The following is a 27,893-nucleotide window of genomic DNA, read 5'->3' on the forward strand; positions in this document are numbered from 1 at the left end:
CACAAAATGCCGTGTCTTACAGCTACTCGTACATGTTATTACTATTTTAATATTATTATAGGCCGGTAGCTTGAACATGTCATGCTCGCTTAAAAGTCTTTGCTTACGGTGGCGTCGTTGATCGGGTCGCCACTTTCCCGAATGAAGGTTGAGGGAGGCGATGGCTGAGATACGCGTCATACTCGTGAACGGGTGCTGTTTGTGGAGACTGGTCTGTTTAAGCTAACACAAGCTATTATACTTAGTAACTTTATTTTTATTAATTAATTACAGTGAGACGCCTCATTCTGCTCTCGTATGTTTCTTTTCTCTTAATGAATGTATTAATTATACAGGATATTGACTCTTGGAGACCCTATACATCTCTAAGGATAACTTGATAAACTATATAATCTTATAGTTCTGACACCTAGAGACATTTACACCTCTAAATATTATAGTTTTTTTTTTGTATTTTGTATCTGTATTTTTTATGTAATTCGACATTAAGAGACCATATACATCTCTTAGTAATTGTAATACGTTAGATTGAATTCTTAGTTTTATTTTATAAAATTGTTGATGTTATTATTTTTGCATGTATGTAAATTCAATGATGACGTGTAAAAGTGCCCTTGTGGCCTATTTGCTGAATAAATGTTGATGTTTGATGTTTGATGTTTGTTTGAGTTACATTGCGGACTGTTGGTTACGTCCAATTCTATGGACCAATCAAAACCCGCAATGCAATGAAACTCGATAACGAAACTTCATACATCAAGCGCGACTTCAAGTATGGACTCGCGCGCGAGAACGCAACTTATGCTAGACCGCCTGGTGGGGTAAGACAAACACTGGAGCCAGAGTAACACTTTGTAGGCAATCCTCATACTGTTACTCTTGCCCCGAATAAAATAAACTATGTTTGTCTTACCCCACATGACCGTGAAGACAAGACACTTGGCCCACGTATTAGGTAGGCAACTCATGTGCAATTTCTCAGTTTACTTATGCATTAAGTGCCTACACAACATTATACTCGTATAGCTCCAAACAAGAATCAATTTTTTGAGTGGGCATTTTGTTTTTGAATAAATCGTAATTGATTGATATTAGGACAGAAGGTTCGTAATAAAAAGTACCTACAGTATAATTTTAAATAAAATAAAATTGCATCAAAATAGGTAATGTAAAATGATTCTAACGAAACTTAAATTTACCAAGCACTTTCACCTCGACAATTAAAGCAAATTGAATTAACAAAATTGGAACCGTCGAATCCAATAAAGGCTGATGTGAACTAACGTGGGTCCTTATTCTAATTCGAACACATGCTGCATTACGGGGGTGGCGATAAATTATCGACTGTCTCCGAACAAATCAGGGGGGTGGATCCTGGAGACGGGTGACTTGTTTCACTATGGTCTCGGTAGGGTATTTCTTAGTTCCTAATTAAAAATGTAAAAGAATTTGCAAACGAATTTGAATTTACACACGCTAGACATTATTTTTGTTACTGGCAACACAACTGCAGACGTACCTACTTAATCTTGTTCCTCCGAAGCAACAATTACAAAGATAAGAAAATAATAAATCCCAAGAAAATACCCTGTTGGTTTACGAACACCAACCTGTTCAAGTAGTAAGTAAACTATTAAATTAGGTGGCAAATAATCCTAAAATATGTTTTCACGAAAGCGACTGCCTTCTGACCCAGAGGGTAAACTAAGCTTTCCCACACCCACAAATTAAGTATGTTTTCCTTCACAGATAAGCGACTAGTAAATATCAAATGACATTTCGAAGTTGTCCCGAAAATCTTATTGGTACGATCCAGGGTTCAAACCTTCGACCTCAGTAAAGTATTGAAAGTCGCACGCCCTTGCGCTAGGCGATTAACGCTTTTCACATATTTGAAGGTATACCGGGTGTGGCCTGTAATATGAGAAAAAAATTAAACTGCAGGCTGTACTCCTCATACTGACCAACATTTGTTCAGCGACTTTTAAAAATAACTTTTGGTTTGATTTTTAATACACTTTAAAGTTTATTCTAAGACGCAATGTATTGCGAATTTTGTTATGTTTAAGGCGTGACAAGCAACGTCAATCACAATGATATGGCGTGGCGATGGCGTCCATTGAAGATAATATTTATTTTGTATGAAAAATAGGGAGTCTAAATACTTCATAATTTTTAAAAGTTGTTGAACAAAAGTGTCTCCGTTTGAGGAGTACAATCTATGTTTTAATTATTTGCTCGTGTTACAGGCCACACCCGTATGTCACTATTAAATAGTTAAATAATATTTATTTAAATCACGTTAATATTTACCGATTCCCAAAAACCGGCTCAACTACGCCATTAGTTAAACACGCATGAAAAATCCACTGAAAATCGAGTTCCACAACGATTTCCAAGATTAATTAACATTTCTCGGAGCAAACTGGGACTATTAGTCAGCGCCAGGCGGTACGCACCACGGGTACATTCCGTATCGACGCGTACCTACTACCTATACGGTCCACGTTACTATCGATAGTATCGATATACTATCGATATCGATGTCTGGAGCTCAAAGAGGCTACGTAAAACTTGCTGCAGTCTTAAAAGTCTGGAGTTTAAATTACATTCTTGTTAGGATCTTTATAGGAAATTATGTTGCTTATGTTATGTTATGAAGCAATGTAAAACGTTCCGACCGGTAGGTTCCCATATTCAATTCACGCTATTCGTTCCTCTGTATGTTTATCTATAGTAATATAAAAAGCTGTATATTATTGGCATATATATCTAACTATTACATACACAAAAATTACGTCTACGATGTGGTCAAATAAAATCTTTAAAATAACTAAACAATTGAGTGGGGAGATTTTTTTGCTCCAACCCCATAGCATAGTGCGGGGGTGAGAGGGGCCGTTAATATATGTTTTTGAAGTACTTAATCACTTTTCGATTCAGGAATCGGTGTGCTACTTTCAAGTGCCACATCCCGCCAAATATTAATTTTAGGTTACGTGAAAAATTAAAAGTAGTGTAGAACACATAACTACACATTTATGTAGACTTTATTTGTTCGTTCAATAATAAAAAAATATGATTTTCTAGCCCTCTATATAGGTAATGTAGGTATGTCGTGTCAATGGCTCCGTGTAAACACGCACCGGTCCGGTCGACATCGCTCATCACGTAGCGTAGGTACCTACGGTTAACCCTACACCCTACCGCTTAGCAAAGCCTGGAGTTTTTGAACGTTTTTCGCACGCGTCCGGAATATAAGTTATTTGCTGTGAAAACAGGAATGTCGGAATAAAGAAAACAAAAAATTGTGAAACTTTACGAAAAACTACGTTTTTACTTCCAGCCTTGCACGACGAGCCACGGAGTCTACATATTACACGATTTACATGGCATGGGTACGTCGTGTCAATGCTCCGTGTAAACACGCACCGGTCCGGTCGACATCCCTAATCACGTAGCGTACCTACGGTTAACCCTACGCCCTGCCGCTTAGCAAAGCCTGGATTTTTTTAACGTTTTTCACATGCGTCTGGAATATAAGTTATTTGTTGTGAGGAATGAGTAAAATAATACAGAAGAACTGTCCAAAAAAATAGAAATCTGTGGATTTTAACTAAAAAATACGCTTTTACTTCGAGCCTTGCACGACGAGCCACGGTGTCTAACAGCATATAGAGTAACATGCGACATGTCGTGTCCTAAACACGCTAATCACGGTTAACCCTACATCCTACCGCTTGGGCATGATTCACACTTTTTTAGGGTTCCGTACGTCAAAAGGAAATAACGGAACCCTTATAGGATCACTCGTGCGTCTGACTGTCTGTCTGTCTGTCCGGCTATTCCCCCCCCCCCCTTTATCTCCGAAACTACTGGGCCTAAAATTTTGAAAAAAATACACAATATAGTTCTTTACCTATAGATGACAGGAAAACCTATTAGAAATGTGCAGTCGAGCGTGAGTCGGACTTAATGTACAGAGGAACGCGAGTGCAACTCTCACTTGGCCGGTTTTTTTAATTTTTAACATGTGTCTAGAACAAGAGATGTTGTAATGACTTGATTATTTGTATGTATGTTAACGCTAACATACCTAATTTAAAATAAAATGGTCTCTCTTGTGGGTTAGTATAGACGTACTTACATCTTGAACATCAGATAATTTCTTATCCTTACATTACATTTACTAACACCTACAAATTAATAAACTCGTGTCACAGTTTACACGTACCTACGTACCTTATATGCACAGTCGACGTCAAAAATAGGTTTACATTTTTCGCCTTATTACAAAGGAGTAAGGTGCAAAAGTGTAAACATATTTTTGGCGTCGACTGTACCTACTATTGACGTTGTACCTATCAATAGGGAGCTAATAGTCGCGGCACCCCTACCAGGTGCCGATCGCGAAATTCGCGAATAATTCACGTGACAAGCCCGCATTGTCTACACGACGTAATCAAATCGCAGCGGAAGGGTTGACATTTTAGCAGTTGCGATATAGGTTCTTTCGTACATGAACGAGTATAACTATGATGAACATAAATTATGAGTATTGTTGTAGTAAACAATATCTATTATATCTACAAATAGGACTAACATACTAAAAATGTTTCATGTACTTATGAAAGCTTTAAATATAATAGAATTGCAGTACAAAAGCTTAATCTGAAATGTAGGTATTCATTTTGAAGAGCTAACATTTTTATAATTAATAGGTATTAAGACTTTTACTGTAGGTCCTTGAGTTACATACATACATATTGATTTGGTTTACAAATATTTTATTAAATTCCATCACCAAAAAATTTATAATTTGAGTTAGGTACTACATATCACTTCGCAATCAAGGATTTTCTATTAAAAAAAATCAATATGAGGCAAAAAATAATATGGTACCGTGCCATAGAATCCCTTTTTAACACCATACAAAAAAACAGCTCAATGCAATACCTACCTATACTTGGAATTGAACATCGCATTAAATTTGACAAATGCCCGCATACACGCACACGAGTAGAAAACACACACATACAGCACACATGCTGCTTTCCCGCGCTTCAAGTGTATAAATCAACGGGCCAACAATTACACACTTTCATGGCAAGTTGGAATTAGAAACTGTCATTTGCACCGTTCGAGGGACCAAAAAGGGGGGATACAAATGGGAGGGAAAAATCTGCCGTAATCTCTGAAGCTTACATATGCGCGCTTTGCCTTTTAAAATTTCAATCTTATTTCTTATTGGACACGGTTGGTTTTTCAGTGCTAAATAATTGTTAGATAAGAGTTTGTGGAAGTGGTTAGTTGGAATAGGGTGCAGGCAAGGGCTACTGCGAACCTGATTAAAGGATTACACGGAGGGGCGCCGTCCAGTCTAGTTAGATTTATAATAGCAAGTATTCCCCACTAGTTAGCCCCGGTCCGCCGCTTTGTGCTCTAATATGTATTGGAAAGGGCTGGTGATTATTTTCTTGGTATAATAGTGTAGTTTATGAATCTTGCATATATCAAGAGGAGCGTAATAATGAAAATGTAAAAAGGAAAAGCGAAATAATAAAATCACTGATTATAAAAACCGATTCAGAGATGTAGGTAGAATGTAGTTGTGTAATTGTAGACCATAGAGTGAACTGAGATGAAATTAAATAAATAATAGGTAACTTTAGTAAATAATAAAAAAATGGTTTGTAAGCATGGAAAATATCGAATTAAAAAAGCAAACCGCGTAAATTAAAGTACTTAATACCTATTTTTAGCATAAATTATAGCGAAACCCGGCAGAAAATCTAAAACTTGATATACATGTAGCTTATACAGACGAAAAATAGGAAGTACATAGAAGCAAGTTATTTGTTTTCTCAGTTAAAATTTAATTCACCTAAGATAGGTAACCCTCCCATTCCCACCGGCTCCCTAATAGAATAACGAACTCATCAAACTATACTCCAGACCGTTTAACAAAAACAATACACAAACGAAACAAAAAACAAACACAGTGACGAACGTAAACAAAACGTAGCCAGTAGCGCCGCCCGCGGGTGGTCTGCGTTTGCGCATCGAAAATAGCAGCAATGGCCGCTTTAAGAAAAACATCGTTAATACACCCGATTATTAAATTGTAGGCAGCTACTGCGCGGAGCTGTAAAACGAGCCCACCCGGCTGTAAAAATAAAAGGATTATAGGGCTCCGCTGACAATAGTTAAAGATAGTTTCGGAGGAAGCTCAAAAATTGGATGAGGGAATAAAAAGTTCTTAAAACTGTAACTTTAAGATTCCCTTCGAAATAAAACATTAAAAATCTGTTTAATCAAACTGGAACGAATTGAAATAGTTGAAAAAATAGCATGGTACCAATCACAAGATTCTCAAGCCTCACCAATGAGAAACACAGTGAATAAATAAGTGATATTCATGATTCTACTCGTAAGGAAAAATTAAACAGGACCCACATTCATCCACGAAGAAAGGACCGTTAGTAATCAATTAAAGTTTTATAAGTATTTACAACTTAAGTATGAGTGCATAAACTACATATAGGTATTTAAACACGGAGCATCAATTTACAGTAGATTTATAGAACCTAAAACGTTTCTCCGAAACCTGCTCACCCACATACATCCATACAGATAAACCTACTTACACATTAACAGCCCCGACACGCTCACAATCAATCTCGATACATTTATTACTCCGACCATGTAAACATAAGTCTGAACTTTCTAGAATTTAATTATTTATCGCCTCCGCATAGGCAGCATAATAAATCAATATGCAGGGCACATGCATACGGAGAGGGGGAACCCCCCCAGCCCTTTCTTGACTAATTAATTAAACAACCGATTCATTACATCAGCCTCCTTTGTGCCCTCACATTCGTCTAGCGGGTACGGATAGCAGATATGTCTTTTAAATTTATTAGGGAAATTTAAGGCCATTTTGGGAAGAATGTTGGGTCAATTTATTCTAGAACTTCTATAAGACACGTAGCATAGGATTGCATATATGCAACATAATTTTTGTAGGCTGTTAAATGTTTTTACTTAAATATGTTTCTCATATTAGAATATTTATTATCGTTTTGTACGAAAGCGTCAATTTCTATGAAGGGATATATTATACCTAATATATCCTATATCTTAGTAGCTACATAATTTTGTCACACCCTTGATAGGTATCATTTTACAGTGTTACAACTAAAAAATTATATGTACCTATTCGATAATAATATTAATAATATATATAAGTAGATTATATCAAAAACCTAAGCCAACTTGCAGAAAATTTGCAAATGCAATTTATCCAACCTCCAGAAATACAAAAAATGCATATTTTAAAAACCTGGTTGCTCAAAATAAATAAAATTAAATCCAGGACTCATTAACCCCTCCCGCTCTGACGCTACCGACCCTTTTGGGCCGCACTATCCCGTGGCGCGCAATTATTTTAATTTCTTCCACGGGATTGATCGACCGAGGTGTGATTTGGACCCGACATTTGTTCCTGTCACTGCACAGACAACTATACATGTTACAGGCATAGTTCCGATTCCGTGGCAATTGTGTGGTGCCTTGGTATGTTGCGTATTACCATAGAGAAATATAGTAAGACAAGAGTGCTCACTCCATACATCAGTTTTGGTACCAAAAATATTAGTATTTTCATAGTCGACATCTAGCATCGAGTAGCGGAATTATCAGTACTTTAAGTAACAGTAGTAGTACTGTCAAGTGACAATAGATGTAGCACCGACCGGAAACTCTAATCTCAACAACATAAGACTTTCCGCCAAATTCTTTTTCACGATTTCGGGGTTGGTTCCATAGTAAAAGTTGCTCAGTATAATCCCAAAACCTCCCTTGCAACGGGAATGCAGTTATTTTTAGCCAACCTGTAAATATCCATAGATAATATTATGTCTTTACTGTCGTGGTATGCGCCATACCCACGACAGTGAACCGTACTTGCAGCGTAGCTACGAGGTACCTATTGGTTTAAAAACTGCAAATGTATGTGTGCAAGTTGAATAAAACAGTACAAACGCATGACACCAGGACACCACTATTGACAAGGTGCGAAGTCGGTGGAGGAAGAAGTGGCGCTGATGACGCGTAATCTGGGGGAATGTGAAACATTTATGCTAGCGGCAGCCGTTGGAACTAATGTTACTCCATGAGATTTAACGTAGAAAAGCCGACAAAATTAGGACAGCACCAAGCGAATACGCGTAACCTATCGTATTGTGTATCTATAGAAAACAAAAGATTGTAAAATAGGTGGATTTTGTACAAAAACAGATTTATTAATATCTAACGATCTTTCGTAATTATTTGTAAGTAAATTCATATCTCTATTATTACCATTTTTTCTGAGGCAAGGCATTGAGGATGTAACCAAACGGAGTAGCCATTAACAGGCGTTCCCCCCTCTCGAAACTCTATGACCAATGGTCATACACATTGTATGGACTGACGTTTATCTGACATGGCTATTTTTACGTTACGTATACATTTGACGTGCCCCTCCCCCGCAAAAATCGGCAGACCGTTTGGTACAGAAAATTACAGACAACGCGTCTCCGTTTGGTTACATCCTCAGGCACAGAATAAATAATAGTACTAGGTACAGAAGACTCACTCTCTAACAAAACGCATCTGTTACGATTAGCACAGATATGGCCGCTAGGTGGCGACAGCGCCACGCGCGGCTTATGGCAGACCCCAAAATTGGGGCTGAACGGATGTACTAGCTACCTGTAGCAAAGCGACGAAATCGCGGAGTGAGCCACGCCAGGCAAGTGTAATATACTAACTGGTTTTGGAGCGAGGTTCCCTGGGCCCGTCCACCGTCACCTTGATGGCTTTGTTGTACGTGGTGACCTGCGGCGGCGTCGTCGATACCGTTATCGTCAACGTGAAGGATTTGCCTGTAACAATGCAAGAAAATATTTAAATACTTAAATAGTATAGTCAAGTTAACGCAATCAGCATAATTATACGCATAAACAACTATGCGTACTCTTGAAAGAGTCTAAGACATGGCATACTAGTTAAGTATAACTGCCCGATTCGAACTTTGAGATACGTCAAGTATTACGGCTAGATACGATATTATGGATTAGATATGTCAGTGTCAAATGTAACGTCACTTTTCACACTGACATATCTAATCCATATCGTATCTAGCCGTAATATTTGACGTATCCTAAAGTTCGAATCGGGCTAAGTAGTGTAGTCTAAAGGTACCTTGATACCGAGATGAGAGGAGATTTTCAGTGGCTCTTTTATAAACTGTTGAAAGACGTTTCTAAAGTGTCATTTTATGGAACTTGCTAACTATGTAAACAAACCGCCATATTGAAATTGTCTCTGAATGATGAATTTACTAAGTGACTTGTTTACATAGTTAGCAAGTTCCATAGAATGACACTGTAGATAGTATGACACACTAATTAGAAAGGTTTTGTTTCATAATTATATGCCTTTTGAAAACATTAAAGTAGAGGTTTGTACTATTTTTATAACTATACTACAGTCTAGAAACAAAATGACGCGACTACAACAAAGTTGCGACCAACAGTTTCAAACAGTCAACTGCACTAAAACTGGATCACATCACATGGTTAGAATGAATGTAGCCATGCAGTATGAAGTTAGAATATATACTACTATACTTAGCTACACTGACAACTATGCTAAGCATTATTAAAGTGGCTTACTTAAATTCAAAACATCAGTAAAGTTGATATCTACGACCTATGTACGATTATTTGTCGTACAAATAATTTACAGCTTTTTGTGGTGGTGATGAATGTTCTACCTACCTTAATAATCTTCGTGTGAAATAACTACTTCGTCCATAATAAATAGGTTTAATAAAAAACAAGTTATGAATAGTTACAAACAAGTTAAAATTTTAATGCAAACTTTTAACTCATTCGGAGCGTCCATAAATTCAATCTGTGGTCGGCACTCTTTCCCGGCGCCACTTTTTGTAGTTCGATTTTGATCACTTGTTCGAAAAGTTAAAAATTTATTGCCGGTTTGTTTTCAATTTGTGTGTCCGATGAAATTTACCCAGATACATGCAACTCTATCTACGACGGCTACAAAAATAATTGTCGGCCAAAAATATTTCCCTTTTCAATTTATAGCGAAATTGGTTTTGCTACAAAAAGAAATTCAAACCGAATCCGTCCTTAATTTACAATCCGATGACGGCGATGACTAATGAAATTAGTTAACATAACAACATATCGATAAAATGCCCAAGTGCTTTTTATAAAAACATGTCGATGAATACAAAAAAAAGACTCAAGTGAAACAATCTCATTCGGAGTGGATAAAAGAGCAACTCATCCACAGCACATCAGAACGCGTCACAAACAACGGCCCGACCACTTCATCACAACGTTACGCCGGCAATAAAAAAAACATTTCCATCTGCGGAAAAACCACAGTTAATATTAAATGACCGTCCGTCAAAGCTGTATTGTAGCGCTTTGCCGGCCGCTCGCTGCGGGATGCAGCCAATACCGATTTTGTGATTTTTCCCGTCCCCCCGTGGGGTGGTGGGAGAGTGACATGTAAGCTTTAATGGGGCCTGAACCGGCGGTGGCGGGCTACACGCGAAAAAACTGAAAAAAGCCTCATTCATACGTGATTTCATGTGTAGGCTACTTTCTGCGGGCCCGGCGGTGGGCTCGTTAAAAATGGAAGCTGCAGGGTTGTTGCGGCTATCGGAGTTTATTAACGCGAGGAGCCGTTCACACTTGTTTGCGGACCGCTGTCTGTTCACTGATCATCATTATGGATTCATGATATGCGGGAATTATGCATTAAACGGGCATGGTTTAAGGACGACATGCGAGGCATGTCACATACTTACTTCGTATATTTTTATGGAAATTGATGATGCAAATCGATAAAACGCATAAAATGGTTTGCTTCAAAATAAATTTCCTGTTTATCAGTATTAATTATGTAAGTAAGTAACCTAAGACCAAATTTGAGTAAATGCAATCCCAGATAAAACTTGTATTAATGGAAACTTAATTTAACTATGTCAAGTCAGTAGGTACAACGAGCTCAAAAATAATTATGGTTACATTTTTGAGGCGTTTGAGGTCGAAACGCTAAGGCCACGCGTTTAGCGACGCGTCTTATAGACAGCACAGGTGACCAGAGCCACCAGAGGGCTGGCCAGTATTTCGCTCAACACTTATAAGCATTGCCATTCAACGTGGCAATGTGGCCACCAGAGTTCCACGCTGCACACTGGGCGCATTTCCTATCGGCAGCGACTTGGAGGCCGTTTTTTAATTTATATAAACATTCTTATTTTAAGTTTACGTACTTATATAGGTATTTTATTTATTAAATATGAGTTTATTTATATCAATTTGTCTATTACTATATATTGTATTTGTAATTAATAAATAACTCAAAACAACTTTTGTTAGTGTATACGGTAGTGTACATCATACACATACACATTGACCGTACCTACATAAGCGCTCTTTTCAATAGGTAAGCGCCTCTTTTCAAAGGTAATAATTAACTATAACTCTAGATTAAATTTAATAGACTTCAAGCACTACACAAAACACACTCTCGTGTCTCACTTTACTTTTGTATGTTACTGGTTTTCATTTGTTTGTTTTTCTCTACGCTTATGCCGCTATTTCCATCCATCAACCACATCACATCACTGTCAACCTTTCCACCTGTAAACTCTTTGCGTAATCCACATTAGAGAATGTAATTCCCGGGAACGTTCGTACAGCGACGCCAAAGATATGTTTACACTTTTGCACCTTACTCCTTTGTAATAAGGCGAACAATGTAAACATATATTTGACGTCGACTGTACAGTGATGCCGTGCCAGTCGCGGCCCGCCGCCGTCCGCGCCTAAATAAATAACCCCTACTTAATGCCGCGAATCACGACACCAGCAAGATTAAGCAGACATAGACTGTACTTTTTTCATATATTATCAGTCAATTTTCGGTGAGGGAAAATATTATATTATTAGGTTAACGAACTAATCTAAATGGCCTAATTTCCGCTCTGGCTTAAGAAGTCAGATGGCAGTTGCTTTTGTCGCCACCGCCTGCTTGGGATTAGGTTGCCAAAGCGGACCCCGAGCTTTTTTAGTATTATGCAACCGGATAAACCTTAAGATGAAGAAAAGAGTAGCGGAAGTCATTGTCTTCTACGACTTTTCGTTACGACTCCTGGAAAAGTAATTAATAAGTAATGGTATAACTTACTTAAGTATTTTTTTTGTAAAATACGCATACTTATAATTTATTTCCCTCTCACTTATTCTTATGGAGCGTTAACTCGGTCCGTCGTTTCTTTAACGGGTGTCTTTACCCATTTTGACTCCAACTATTGGCGCTCACAATTCGTTCGAGCACCAAAATATCTCGTCAGAAATGGGTGCCTTACATCCCTTGGTTAACAATCTACTATAGTTGTGCGTTCCTGTCTGAAGTCTCTGATATGCGAAGATCATGGGTTTTTATCACTCGTTAGCTTACATGTATGTATATGGAAAATATTATATGTAACTGAAGATAGAAACAATTTGGCAGAGTACCTACACTTTAAACTCTCGCGTTTTGTACACATATTTAATTACACAAACGGGTCTACCGTTGACATTTGCTGGGACGTCAGTCTTTCCGTGACCATAGCTGGTGCAACTCAGCTGAAACGTCGGAATCTAAGGTAAAAACAATGAAATTGTATCGCGGTAGACCCGTTTGTGTAATTAAATAAGAGTACACTTTTTCAAAGTATTGTAACCTCTCTACCTGTTATTCTGTACCCGGCCAATTTTTATGAGCTCCCAATTTCCTCGCTTCAGGTGTACGTTCAAATGACTGACGGCTCTGGAGGCGTTCCTTGTAACTATGAAGATAAACTCACCTTTGACACGACATCTATCGACGGAGTTCGGTTCGGTGTACGTGAGAACGCGTTTTATGGGGTTTTATGGAACTTAGCGGGCAAAGTGGTATTTAACAGTGTCAATTTTGCTTCTTTAGAACAGCAAAACAGAAAAATATTTACGTACGGTACTACTACTGGTACTCGTATTTGTCACTGATTCAAAGTGGCTACTATACTCGTAGTATAGGTTTACTACGGAACTGCGACGGTTTGTAAAGTAATTGCGAGGTGGTTTTCTAGTAGTAAGTAGATGATGACTTAGTTTTTGCCTTTTAAATGTAGAAGAGATATTCAATCTTCTTGTAATATAAATATCTTAAAAATCAGTCGCACGTACCTGACCAGCCTTAAACCAGACCGTAATTCTTCTTACCGACCAATTTTGGTATGATCATAACCTTCATTACGAATTTGAATTAAAATAATCTGACACGCTTTTATTCCCTTAACGATAAAGTTAGAGTGCACAATATTTTATGAGACGAGGTATAACCGAATATAACTTTTTAAAATTGATGATGTTGATGTTTCTTCAGTCACGAATGAATATTAATCTCTCGTTATTTTTCTTTTAAGGTTCCTAGGTTCCTACTAAATTGCATTACTGCCACAATGGCAGTGCCATTTTTTCTAAATTATTTGCTCATAGCTAGATAGTGAAGGTATTTTGCACGGTCAATTCGTGTAAGTATTTTTTTTTGTTGATAAACTCCAAGTCGTAATAAGATTCCAAAAAAAGTAAGACAATGTTGCCACTGCAATAATTTGTTTGTAAAATAGTAAATTTCTTTTTATAAATAAACACGCTAAGATATACTTGGTCAACCAAATCTTGTCAGTAGAAAAAGGCGCGAAATTCAAATTTTCTATGGGACGATAACCCTTCGCGCCTACATTTTTCAAATTTGCCGCCTTTTTCTACTGACAAGGTTTGCTTGACCATCTATAATTTATTTATTGTTAATTTTACTCCTACGATTTAAAAAAGTACTTTTATTTACTTATTTTTACATAAATACAAGACGCGCTAGTAAAAAGCGGCAACATTGTCAACAACTTTTTTTGGAATCTAATTATGATTTTCAGTTTACAGATTACTTATGTTGATACAGATTAAGAAAAGCTGATGCCGAAATTCACGACAACATCTAAAAATGTATATAGATTCATACAAACTTCATGCCAGGGGCCAGCTTCTCGAAACTTGTAACTTGTAATACAAGTGGAAGTCCCTTTCTTAAAGTGACATCCGCTTGTATTACAATTATTATCATAACCTTGACGAATTATTGAAATAATCTGACAGGTTTTTATTCCCATAACGATAAAGTTAGACTGCACAATATATTATGAAATGAGGTATCACCGAATAACCTTTAAAAATTGATGATGTTTCTTAGGTCACGAATGAATATTATTTCTCGTTATTTTTTTCTTTTAAGCTGACCTGATCTACTAAATTGAATTACTGCCACAGTACCGTACAGTGGCAGTGCCACTTCTTCTAAATTATGTGCTCATAGTGAAGGTATTTTGCACGATCAATTTGTGTCATTTAATTTTTTTGTTGATACATATTACTAAGAAACTCTGATGCCGAAAGTCACGACAATATCTAAATATATAGTTTCATACATACTTCATGGCATGGGCCCGTTTCTCAAAAGCTTGTAACTTGTAATACAAGCGGAAGTCCCTTTCTTAAAGTGACATCCTCATGTATTACAAGTTACAAGCTTTTGAGAAACGGGCCCCCGTCCTTAGCCCCGTCCTTACCTGTACAGGTTTGGATAGTCAATTTGACAGGTGTCACCGGCAGCAGCGATTACAGCCGGTAACGATGTGCTAATGCCGCGCTAATTGCGCGAATTAATATGCTGATGTAAGCCGAGGTGTCGCGCGGTAATAGACGGTATCTGATATAGACAACAGTAGTAGGTAACTTACACTTCCTACCTAGTTTTCTATACCAAAATTATTATTAATAGTAGTTGCTATAACCAAATTTTAGGTATCTATGTTAAACGGTCTCCGAGAAAATTGCATTTAACCGATTTCCAAGACCGAAATGATCCCATAAGAGCTCCGTGAACAAAGTTTTGTACGGAACTCTAAAAAAACGGACGGAAGCAAATTATAATCAGTAATTAGGTGGGTATATTAGTCAGATATTTGTAATTTAAAATTTACATATGCACGAAAACCTCTGTTAAGTATCCTATATTTTAAACCTAAACAATAGACGCACCTAATTTCCCTAACCCGAAACAATCTCGCAATCGATACTCATATCGCATAAACTCGACCATGAACTGGCATAGTTACGCAACTTGCGGCTTACTTACTACCCCGAAACCAAGGGGCGACCTTAAATGAAACGGTAGTTTTCCGCGGCTGCCCGCTAACCGGTCTGGTTAACCGGGTCGCCCGGGTCCGTGTGCGCCGTACCCGCTGCGGCGGCGTTATGGTTGACAAGAGCTGTTACGGTTGACGCGTGCGTTGATGTTGCGTGTCTACGGGCAAGTCGATTGCGTGTTTTGGTTTACGATTTGTGCTATTGGTTTTGGTGTTACGTGATGTTTTTAATGGTAGTTTCAGTTTACGGATATGGTAAAGAGGAGTTTTACAAGTCATTTAGTCGCAAGGACAGTAAACTTTTGCAGTTAGTTGGATACTTAGATTACGAAAAAGATCGGAAGAAAAGCGTTAGTATGCTTCAAATTTAATATCCTTCCAGCGTTTTTAATGTTTTACCTGCTATTATTTAACCACACCATCAAAAAGCGAATCAAACAAACTAGCATCCCATCTGATATCAAAGCGCTCGAGATAGCGACCACAATATAAATTCAAATAAAGAATCTTCAAAGGAAAAAATGAAATGGCTTCAAGACCGCAGGCGGGGCCTTCCCGCGCAAGACGCAGGAGGCGCCTTCCATTGGCTGTGAGCCGAGAAGGCGGTTCGCAAAGTCTTCGACTAACTTTTCATTTGCACAACTCTAAAATATTGCCTCAGATTAAAAGCACGGAAGTTCGCGCTGCGGTTTCGCCGGCAGCGTTTTTTGTTGAGTCTAAGTAATATGTAGTAAATCTTTTCCGTGCATTTGCTTGGATAGTTGCAGGCTTGCGAGCTTTATTGGGTTTTACCTTTTATTTATTAAGAAAAAAGCTATATAAGCCAATGAGATATCTGTGTGAAATTATCTGTTTAAGTAATTTATTCTTAACAGTATTAGTTATGTCAACATTTTGGAATGTTACGTTATGCTTTTTGTATTACGTAACGTAACTTGCAAGGAAAAAAATAAATACAAAATTGATTCGGTAACATTTAAGTATAATAGGATTTTCGATTTCTAAGTAATAATTGGATGCAAAGTAATTTGATTGCGTCTACTGAATTAAATAAGAAATACAATTAATAATTTATGATAAAGCCAACAATCTAAAATTTTGTTAAAAAAACAAACGCATGTACCTACTTGTATAACAATGTAAAGAAATTTCATATCATTTCTAAGTTACCCATTTTCATTTCTGTTGAATAAAATGAAAGGACTCAAAAATCTACATAAGCCGTATGCTTTTAGGCACGTCAACTTTTCTTTTAAATAAGTTTTTGGCAAAAATTTCTTTTTTGGTACAAGCTTTTATCGCCGACTGTACTTTTTTTTCCACAGGCAACTAATACTCATCGAGACAATTCTAAAAACCCCAAACACAATTAGGTTTCGTTGTTTTATCACAGAGTTCCTATGGCCACCTCCGGTCTCCATCATCAGATCAGCTCGATGACACCATAATATTGCATTGTCACCCGACTTACGTATGTATGCAAAATTTCAGCTCAATCGGAAACCGGGAAGTGGATCAAATTTAACTTGCAAGATTTGATTACACACAGACAGACAGACAGACAGACAGACAGACAGACAACGGTCAGGTGAAACTAAATAAAAGCTTGTAAAATACTTTAGTCGCGATGACACAGCATTTTCACTTACCGTAGAACCCCCAACTATGGTCCAAAATCAACTGTTATTTTTTCGTTGAGGTGTGTTTTTACTGTATTTTTTGTAGTTCGAAGGCAAAGTATGTTTTTTTTTATACCACATCGGTGGCAAACAAGCATACGGGTGTTTTCACTTCTCATGCTCAAAAAGTGCACCTTTATGTCGTGCGTAGACGACATAAAATCGCATTTTATGCTCTAGACTTCTAGAGCATAAAAGTAAAATTTTCTTCTACGACTAAGGTAATCGGTCTCAACAGCAACAGTTAAAACATATTGCACAATTTTACTGAGCAATAAAATTGTTTAGATGACAAAACATGTTATATTATTTTATTTTTGCTACAATTTATTAGAAATCCGTATTTTCTGTCATTAAATTTAGTAAATCACATAAAATAGGAGTCGATTATCGTTCAAAAATGCTCCGAAATGTTTGACGTGGCAGAAAACCAAGCGTCTGAAACTCTGATCAATTTTGAAAATTAAAAAAAAAATTAAAAAGTTAGTTGGCGGGAATTGGTTATGTATTATGTTCTTTCGCTTTACGACAATTTCGTGGTGTAAATTGCCGTGAAATAGTAGATTGTACAACAAGGGCATAAAGTGACCCATTTTTTACCCGAGGCAATTTTTTGGTCTGAGCGAAGCGAAGACCAATATAGTAGACGAGGGTAAAAATGGACATTTATGCCCTTGTTGTACACTCTGCTTTTCACTTTTGCGAGGAAAATAATTATATTTTTCACGGAAATTTACACCACGTAATTGTTGTAAAGCGAAAGAACATAATACATAACCAATTCCCGCCAACTAACTTTTTAATATATATTTTTTTTTATTTTCAACATGTGATCAGAGTTTCAGACGCTTGGTTTTCTGCCAAGTCAAACATTTTGGAGCATTTTTGAACGATAATCTACTCCTATTTTATGTGATTTACTAAATTTAATGACAGAAAATACGGATTTCTAATAAATTGTAGCAAAAATAAAATAATATAACAAGTTTTGTCATCTACACAATTTTATTGCTCAGTAAAATTGTGCAATATGTTTTAACTGTTTGGCTGTTGAGACCGATTACCTTAGTCTTAGAAGATAATTTTACTTTTATGATCTAGAGCATAAAATGCGATTTTATGTCGTCTACGCACGACATAAAGGTGCACTTTTTGAGCATGAGAAGTGAAAAATATAATTTTATTTTCCTCGCAATCGAAGTGAAAAGCAGAGTGTACAACAAGGGCATAAATGTCCATTTTTACCCTCGTCTACTATTGGTCTTCGCTTCGCTCAGACCAAAAAATTGCCTCGGGTAAAAATGGGTCACTTTATGCCCTTGTTCTACAATCTACTATTATAATTGGAAAAGAAAAAGGAACATTGGTATTGATACCTATTTAATTTCCTTTTGAACTTGTGGGCCTTATAGTTGCAGTATTGGCCTATAGTTGGGAGGTTTTACGGTACCTAATACATCTGTTGCTAAGCTTTCAACTAGATTATGAACCGGTAAACCAGCCTAAAGCCTAATCCACCGTCGAATGCTCCATACATATCTATTGTTATGTGAATGGATAACATTCGGATCTGTCGATCACGAACTACAAATGAGACGGGCGAACTAATGAATGGTGCAAACTGTTCAACGGGGTTTACTTTGCCGAAACGTGTTGTCTATTGAAGTGTATTTAGTTCGGATACAAGTTTACTTTTATATGTTTAGATACCTAATGGTTGACAGGAAAGCTTTAAACATTTTTCTAACTTCTTAATGCAAACACGGTTAGGAGATTTAAAACTAAATTTATTATGTTTACGTATTTTTTATAACAATCCTGTTTATTAATTAAAGGGGTGATCTGCAAAAAATTATGTAGTTAAGCTTAGTTAAGGACCTGTAATTAGTCTTAAGTTAATTAATTCCATTTTGTTACGAAAATTAACCATGTGAATTGTAATTTAATTTATTGTGCCCAATTAATCTAATTATATAAAAGTTTACTAGTATAGCATACGCTAACACGCTTTCATGTTGTATGTGACTTAAAAACATATAAACAGTTTCATTGCCATAACCAGGGATCGCACACTTTCTAGCATTTTTGGTGCACGAAGTGTTGTTAACGGAATTGGTATAAATAATTTCAACCCTAATGATTAAATTAGCGTTTATTACGTTGATATTAACCTTAATTTACCATTTCAGTTGAAATTATCTATATCAATTCCGTTAACACCACGCGAATCGATTTAGTGCAGCGGAGTGGTGTTAACGGAATTGGTATAAATAATTTCAACCCTAATGATTAAATTAGCGTTTATTACGTTGATATTAACCTTAATTTACCATTTCAGTTGAAATTATCTATATCAATTCCGTTAACACCACGCGAATCAATTTAGTGCAGCGGAGTGTTGTTAACGGAATTGGTATAAATAATTTCAACCCTAATGATTAAATTAGCGTTTATTACGTTGATATTAACCTTAATTTACCATTTCAGTTGAAATTATCTATATCAATTCCGTTAACACCACGCGAATCGATTTAGTGCAGCGGAGTGTTGTTAACGGAATTGGTATAAATAATTTCAACCCTAATGATTAAATTAGCGTTTATTACGTTGATACCTTAATTTACCATTTCAGTTGAAATTATCTATATCAATTCCGTTAACACCACGCGAATCGATTTAGTGCAGCGGAGTGGTGTTAACGGAATTGGTATAAATAATTTCAACCCTAATGATTAATTAGCATTAATTACGTTAATATTAACCTTAATTTACCCTTTCAGTTGAAATTATCTATACCAATTCCGTTAACACCACTCTCCTGCACCAAAAATGCTGGAAAATGTACGATCACTGATCATAATTCATAACACAATAGAATTATTTAATTAACTTAAGAGTAATTCCAGGTCTATTCTTTTGCATTTCTAATTTTACTTACTGTCACAAATATTCAGAGCTTGTCAAGAAAAAAGTATCACTACATATTTTATTCTCTGTCTAACAATTATTGTTGTTATGAAACATGATATCAAGTTGTTTTTTTTTTTCATTATGACGTCTAAAAATAGGATTATGTGTATTTTATTTAATACTCAATATTATAGATATTTTATTTAATCTTTTTGAAATGTATGTAAACTGGACATAGATCCCACCCCTCCTCCTTCCTCTCTCCTTCCAGTATCCGACACGAGCGCACGCATATTTACTCAAACTGCAATTTAGATTGAAACGTGCATATGAACGAGCACGGTTCGCACTTGACGACCTTGTTTAGCTGCCCACAAGCTCACTCAAAGCGCCAAACCTGCCATACTTCAGCCTTTTAGTTCACGAAACATCATGCATCCAAATATTACCTCGACCACCGTATCACTTGACCAAGTGTCATAATAACTGTGTGTGTCTGGAGTTTAATTTATACTAGAAGATCAGTGGCAAAGTATTCGAAGAGTGTTGTGAATAAAATTCCAACGCTTCATGCTTGCTAGTTGATTCACGCTTCATGCGTAATTTGATCATATCTTTTGACGTTGGGGCCAAGTTAGTTTTAGAGACAACATGTTTCTGGGAAAATTCATTTTGGTTGGATACAAGATTTTACTGTCGATTATTTTGCATAGTCATCTCTCACTCACGAGGCTGTTTTTATGTTTAGTCATCCTTCGTTTCCACCCAGTACCAGACCAGCTCGATGGTAATAGACTGACCAGCTTTTGCAGTTTGTTTTTTGTGACTGGATCATCATTTGTTGTAAATTTACTCCCAGTTCCAGCCAAGATAGGGTTATTTTGCGGTTGAGAAGTATTCCAGAAGTGGCAGCCAATGCATGGGCATTGATGTTTGTATTATAATACTTAAATAAAAATTGTGTAACATAAATTGTGTGTAAACGTTACTAGGCCGTTTCTCCTTACAGATACATATACATAGTTGTCATTAAACATGGAAAGAATGTGCATGAAAGCCAAGCAGTTTCATAAATGTACATTATCCATTACTGATGTCTTTCCCATCACGGTAAAATGGTGTTCCGGACATTTGGGAGGCGTGCGCGTAGCCGAAGCCAACACGTAGATGCCCTTTTGACACCTAATTGAAATGTAAGGGGTACACCGAACGGATGCTGCCCTTGTCCGTGTCATATATGGGACGTAAGCTGAGGCAGCATCCGCTAGGGTGTAAAGGCTATTGGGAGTTGATGGAATCTAAACATGAACTAGGCTATTGGGTGAAAGCGATGGACTAAATATTGGGCTATGGGATATAAAACCGGATGCCTGCTTAATAAGTATAATGCCTGCTTAAGGTATAAAATTTTATTTCCAGCAGACGGTAACTCGCCTTAACAAGATGGGCCCCTACAAAAAGCGACATCTAAGATGGCTCAAGGGCAACACCGGTGTGAGGGCTGAGGATAGAGGGATTTCACTGGACCTTAAATATATAGCCTTCTCGCCACTTATTTTTTTATCAAGCAGATACTACAGACTACTGTGAGCGATACTACAAATTTTATATGTAGATTTTGCTTACAGAAAAATGGAAAATTCAGACATTGCTCGCAGAAAAATGGAAAATTCACCGCTTCCGGCAGGACTAGAACCTTTTTTTTCCACATCTACCCTCGAGAACGCAGCTCTCGCGACTCCACTCTGGGTGGCCGGCCAAGGCAAGCCAGAGGCAGAGAATCCTGTCCCCTTCGGGTGACAGAACTCGCCATGAGCACTCGGGCACGTGGGGTCGGTACTCCAACAGCTCGCCACAATCTGCCCTGTGTTAAATAGATTATCGATGTTTTCCCATCACTGAACAATGTTCCGGACATTTGGAAGGCGTGTACGGAGCCAAACCCAACACGTAGATGCCCTGAATTAAAAAAAATCCAGTTCCATTGTATGTATTTCTATAGCTGTAGATTTTACATGGGAACTAGGGATGTACCGACTAGTCGCCGACTAGTCGGGAAAGCCGACTATCCGGCCACATTTGTAGTCGGCGATTAGTCGGCGACTAGTCGGCAAAAATGGCCGATTAGTCGGCACTTTATTAGTGAAAGAAAACAGAAAAAAAAGAAATCAACAGTCAATATTTGCCATATGTTCTATGTCTATTTTACCAAAATACCTATTCAGGGTGCAGACGAAAACTTTTGTTCATATAATTGACCGTTTGATCGTTATCGTATGTTGGTGGGCTGGTGTTTTCCTCTACAGGTCGATCTCAACTGATTCTCGTGTAATTTAATGGCCAAGTTCTTTGAATGATCTTATTATTATTCAGTTTTTTTTTAATGATGGAGCCATGGGGAACTGTTATTGTTATTGCAAAATTTAGACTTATAAACAGGACACGTTGCTCGTAAAGACGCTGACCACAGGGGATAGGTTCTTAACTGGCGACTACGTACGGGAAATAGAGCCTTTGAAGTACCTCCTGACGGTCTGCTCAGGATCGCAAAATAAAAGAAAGACAAAATTTAACGAGGATTATTGTGATAGGTCTTTGAACCTGTAGAGAACACCTTTTAGCCAAGCTAATATTATTATGATGAAATTGATGAATAAATAAATAAAATAAATAAATAAATATTATAGGACATTTTTTACCGAAATTGACTAAGCCCCACGGTAAGCCCAAGAAGGCTTGTATTGTGGGTACTCAGAGAACGATATATATATGTAATATATAAATACTTAAATACATAGAAAACAACCATGACTCAGGAACAAATATCTGTATCATCATACAAATAAATGCCCTTACCAGGATTCGAACCCGGGACCATCGGCGTCATAGGCAGGGTCACTACCCACTAGGCCAGACCGGTCGTCATAGCGCAACCAAAGGAGCAAAACTATTGTTTTTCACCTGAAATTATACGAAACTAATGATCTGGCCGACTAGCCGACTAGCCGACTAATCGGCGCTCGAATGGCCGATTAGTCGGCTAGTCGGCTAGTCGGCCAAATCAATAGTCGGTACATCACTAAATTAGGAACATTAGAAACTAAATTTAATCTCATACAAAAAGTTCCAGACGCTACATTTATTGGGGATAAAAATAACTCAACGAAAAGTATTCTGACCCACAAACGCGTTGAATTCTTTGATTCACATTTGCAAAAAGTAAACTTCCTTAAGACAGGGCGGGCACTGTAGGGCGGAATTGGCCGCCCAAATATCCCGCCCTCCCTATTTGACATTCAACTTTCTTAAGTTACGCGAAAAAGTTTTGCCAAGTTTCCAATGTCATGGACTTTTGCCCCAGTTGGGAGTTAAGCTTAATGTTATTGTTATGAGTTTTCAGAGAAAGTAAGGGTTGATCTTGTTTTTATTTTTCCTATTGTGTCGATGCATTTATCGAAATGAAATTAATTAATTTGAAACAACATAATCTTAAAATTTACTACTAACTACATAATAGCTTTTGCCATGAGAGAGTATTTCCATAATAATACTTCCATAGTCAATTTCACCCCCCGTTTTCATCCTTTTAAGGGATGATTTCCGTGATGCAAATATTCTTTATTAAAGCAATTAAAGCGTGAAAAGCAAACAAATAGATAGATATAGGACAGACAGAGTTATAGCCCGACAAGAAATTGTAGAAAATTATTGAGGGCGCCACTTCCTACCTAACAGTCACATTTTTGACGTAAAATGCTTAAACATGACAACAATTTAGTATGGAACAATTTTACTTCCATTTTATTTAATTTCTACTAAGTATTTTATGTCGCACTATAGGTAGTTGCGCATTTCTAATATTAAATACGGATTTTTAAAAAAGCAAAGCAAAGATATACCCCCTTATTCATAAACGCGCTACAAAGCTCAATTAGCTAATAATCGTTTGTCCTTATCTGTCATGTTGACTTATGTATTTGTAAAAAAGGGATAAAACATAATTTAAAATAATTTTACTAAATCATATGTGTTTTGCGCTGAAAGAGTCATTTTAAAACGTTGATATTTTTCTTTACTGCGGGATATTATTGTTAATTTTAACAATCGTCTGTATCAAGCAAGCTAAAGGGCAATATTTTGACGATAATACCTTTTGTTTTATCTAAATTATTGTTGTTTTTATTTTTATGACATTTTGTAAAAGACGTGCAAGTAAGAAAAATATTCCTTAACATTATTTGTTAACGTAACGTTTTGGGCCACCCTGTAAACATCAATCATGTCAATGAGGTTAGGCTGTGTCGTAGTCGAAGCTATAAAGCCTATTAACTTTTTATTTTCAGTTCGTGGTCAAATCCTTTTGTTGTATAACATCTAGCAACTTATTCGGATATTGTTATATTTATCAAAAACCATATTATGTCCGTATAATTATACCAGTCGGTAGTTTAATAGTTAGGCCTATTTAGCCGCTGTTTAGTTGTGAGATGACTAAGAAATATTTCTGATTATTACCAAAAAATAGGAAATTAAAATTGTACAGGCACCGAGTATTATTTAAGAATTGCACAGGAAAAGCATTTTATCCTATAATTAAACTCTTACTCTTGTTGATTTCAGAAACTAGTTCACCTGTTTTGGGAACTCGATAACAAAATATGATGGCAGAATTAATAATGTGTGGTTAGTATATTTATAAATAAGCAGTAATTATAATGTCATAATTTGAAATATTCTTGCGTACGTGTTTCACGTAAGTATATCTGTTAAAATATGCATACAAAAGTATGATTAGATATTCGGAATTCAATAAAAACACGGTGTGTAATAAAATTACCTTAAATTATTATACCATCAATTATTACACCTGGGCTAATAAAAGGGAACTTTAAATAACACATCATGTGTATCAATAATTTGCAAACTATTTGTACCTTGAAAAAGATGAAATGAATAAAAATAACATGCCTATACAAATACAAAATACAAATACTCGTGTCGACAATTTTAAACTCCGTTTCTATCAAGCGACGGCGCGAATACATAACATATGTACATCTTTTCTGCATATGTAAGTATATTTGTTAATTTAATAACCAACAAATTATATTTTTATTTAACAAATGATAAAAAAACTTAGCAAACAGGAAAACTACCCGTTGACAAATTTTACGAGTGTTTGGTTTCATTCGAACGATATTTGGCCAAACAAAAAAATCAAACAAATGACTGACTGAATTTTATACATAAAATTATAAATAAAATCCCTTGATCATATGCTACATCATTAGGTATTAGTACGACTTGTACTTAGATTATGATACTAAATATGATATAAATTGCTGTAATAAATGCCAGGAGAAATTGAACAAGCACCGGAGGTAATTTAAATTTCGTTACTTCGCCACCATGAAGTGATTGAATTATATTTCATTTGTATTAAATTATGATTTTATACAGATTTTAACGATGATTACCGATTTTGCACGTTTTTTGTGAAAAAATGTATACAATTTAGCTTAAATTTCATTACATTGATTGATATACATACGTAGTATATTATTCGGTTATGGATTAATTTAAGATTACAATCAGTTCCTCATCCTTATTTGAAGATATATTTTTTACTGACTAATAATAAAAGGTGCTTTTTGGTCATTATTTATATATTTTTTACAGACCGGCACTGTGTCTGAAATCGGTCAGGATATCATCTTTACAAACAACAAGACAAAGTACCTAAAACATGTTTTAGTTTAGTACGCGGCATTAGTTGTTTATATTGTTTTCAGGCATTTAATTTTTGACCTGTACGATTTTGTTTTATACCTTATTTTCAGTAGATGATGTTCTTTAGATATCCTGTAGGTACTATATACTGTAGAATGTATTGGGATAAGTATGTATGTAATTATAATGGGATAAGTATTCATTGTGTATCAAAACTGCACCTTCAGCACTCACCGCGACCGCTGCGGCCGACGAACCTCAGGTCGTTAAACTTGGCCACCTGGTTCTTCATCACTGCCGAACTGTTCCTCAACTCCGCACAGCAGTTCTCGTCGTTCCCTGCTCTCACGGTCACCAGCGTGCCGTCACCCACATCCCCAAGGGCCACCACCTTGAAGGCAACAGGGAGAGTCTTGTTTGATCTCCAGTGTGGAGGTAACACTGTGCAGACGAAGTGAGGACTACCCGTCCTCACCAACTCTCCGGGGTGCTCTGACAGAAAGTCCCCCAACGTTCGCTCCGCCAGAATGTCCGACGTCATCTTCGTGTACGTCTCGTGCAGCAGCGTCGAGCTGGTGTCCGGCGACACGGCGCCGCTGCTCGCACCCGTCAGGTGCATCCTCGCCACCCGTCTCTGCGTGCTACACATAGAGTCAGCTGGCTCCTCCTACATCTCACTGTCCACTCACTGTCAACACACACGTTGACCGCAACACACCATCACCACTATAAACTACGGAGACAACTAGTTGCTAGGGAACGCACGCGTGGTCCACTTGACGCGGTGACGTCACGGACGGCCTTGCCACACTTTTTTCCTCGGTGAATGAAAAGTTCGGCGGGGGCGCGCGAGGGGCGCGAGGCGCCGATTTTTTCCGCCGCCGAGGGGTGGCTCCCCCGCGCTCGGCGAAAAAACTTTTCACTAGTTTCACTGACGGCACTTTTTGCGCTCGGTATTTACGCGATCGCCGTCACGCGCGTCGCTCTCGCTTTCGATGTAAAGTTTTTTTTAATTTTATTCTAATTACTTTTCGTGTCGTGTTTTCGTAGTGTCGTGTTTTGAGGGGTGCGAGTGTAAATGCGTGCGACGTGCGGCGTGGTTGTGGAACGACTCGTGGGGGCGGCTCGTGCCGCGAGTCGGTGCGGTGTCCGGTCGCTATTAATACGCGCGTACGTCCGCGCCCGTCGACTTCGGACAAAGTTTCGCGGCAGCGGCGGCGAGCGAGAGGCGGCGACGGCGCGGGCGCGGCGGGCGCGGAGCGCACTTTGCGGTCGGGGTGGGTTGGGTTTAAAGCCGCTGAAGGATAAAACATACAAATAAACACGTGTTCGCGCCGGCGCGAGCGAGAGGTGCGGGCGACACGCGGGATCGAGCGGGATGGCGCGCCCCCGCCGCGGCATTTAGCACCCGCTGCTCGTTGCCGTCGCCGTGGCCGTCGAAACCTGGAACCCTTCCTAGCAAAGAACCGCCACTGAGGAATCCTAGTTGAAAAGTTGTTCGTGTAAAAGTGAATGAAAAATAAGTGCCAGCTAATTAATAAATATTAAATTTGAATAATTAGTAACATTAATAATTCCAATAATTACAGTTCTGTGTACGAATCTACATGTAGGTAGGTTACTAGGTATGTTTCAAAATGCGACAAGAATAATACATAATAATAAAATTAAAACTTGCTTTAGTTTGTTGTACGGTCGGCGTCAAAGATATGTTTACATTTTTTCGCCTTATTACAAAGGAATAAGGTGCAAAAGTGTAAACATATTTTTGACGTCGACTGTACAATATATTTATAAATTAAGAAGTATTCTGTGACAACACAAATTAAAATACTTTTTACTTCGTCTTCTCTTGGTGACAGATAAGATAATTCTTCTGAGATATCCACCATGCATACGCTATGCTATGAAAGTAATTTTCATGCATATAAATTATAATTGCTTGGTATGCATGAAACGAAAAGTACCTATACAATTGATGTCACTGGCGGATTTCCCCTAAGGCCCAGTAGGGCCTAGGACGGCAAAAAATTAGGGGCGGCAAATTGTGACAAAAAATTCGCTGATGATAACAAAGAAATAACTTAAAATTATAGTCAATATGATGGGTGCTGCGAAAGGGGCGGCTATAGGGCCTGGGGCCTAGGGCGGCAAAAACTGCAAATCCGCCACTGATTGATGTACTGATGCTTATTCTGGGGCATGTCAAATTTTATGATGATGACATGACAAACAGCCTAGAATTACAAAATCGC

The 27,893-nt window shown here is 37.4% G+C and overlaps 1 protein-coding gene across 1 annotated transcript in view; it reads right to left on the reverse strand.

Moving 5' to 3' along the window:
- Positions 1 to 27,105, reverse strand: part of LOC134797667 (runt-related transcription factor 3) — a 33,156-nt gene extending 6,051 nt beyond the window's left edge. The window contains exons 1-2 of the mRNA XM_063770009.1: positions 25,873 to 27,105; positions 8,817 to 8,930 (exon numbers count right to left, since the gene is read on the reverse strand). Of these exons, the coding sequence (XP_063626079.1) occupies positions 8,817 to 8,930; positions 25,873 to 26,287 (529 nt within the window). The 5' untranslated portion in view covers positions 26,288 to 27,105. The remainder of the gene's footprint in view (positions 1 to 8,816; positions 8,931 to 25,872) is intronic.
- Positions 27,106 to 27,893: the final 788 nt, after the last annotated feature.

This window comes from Cydia splendana, chromosome 15 (assembly GCF_910591565.1).
Source record: "Cydia splendana chromosome 15, ilCydSple1.2, whole genome shotgun sequence".
In the NCBI taxonomy this organism is placed as follows: domain Eukaryota; kingdom Metazoa; phylum Arthropoda; class Insecta; order Lepidoptera; family Tortricidae; genus Cydia; species Cydia splendana.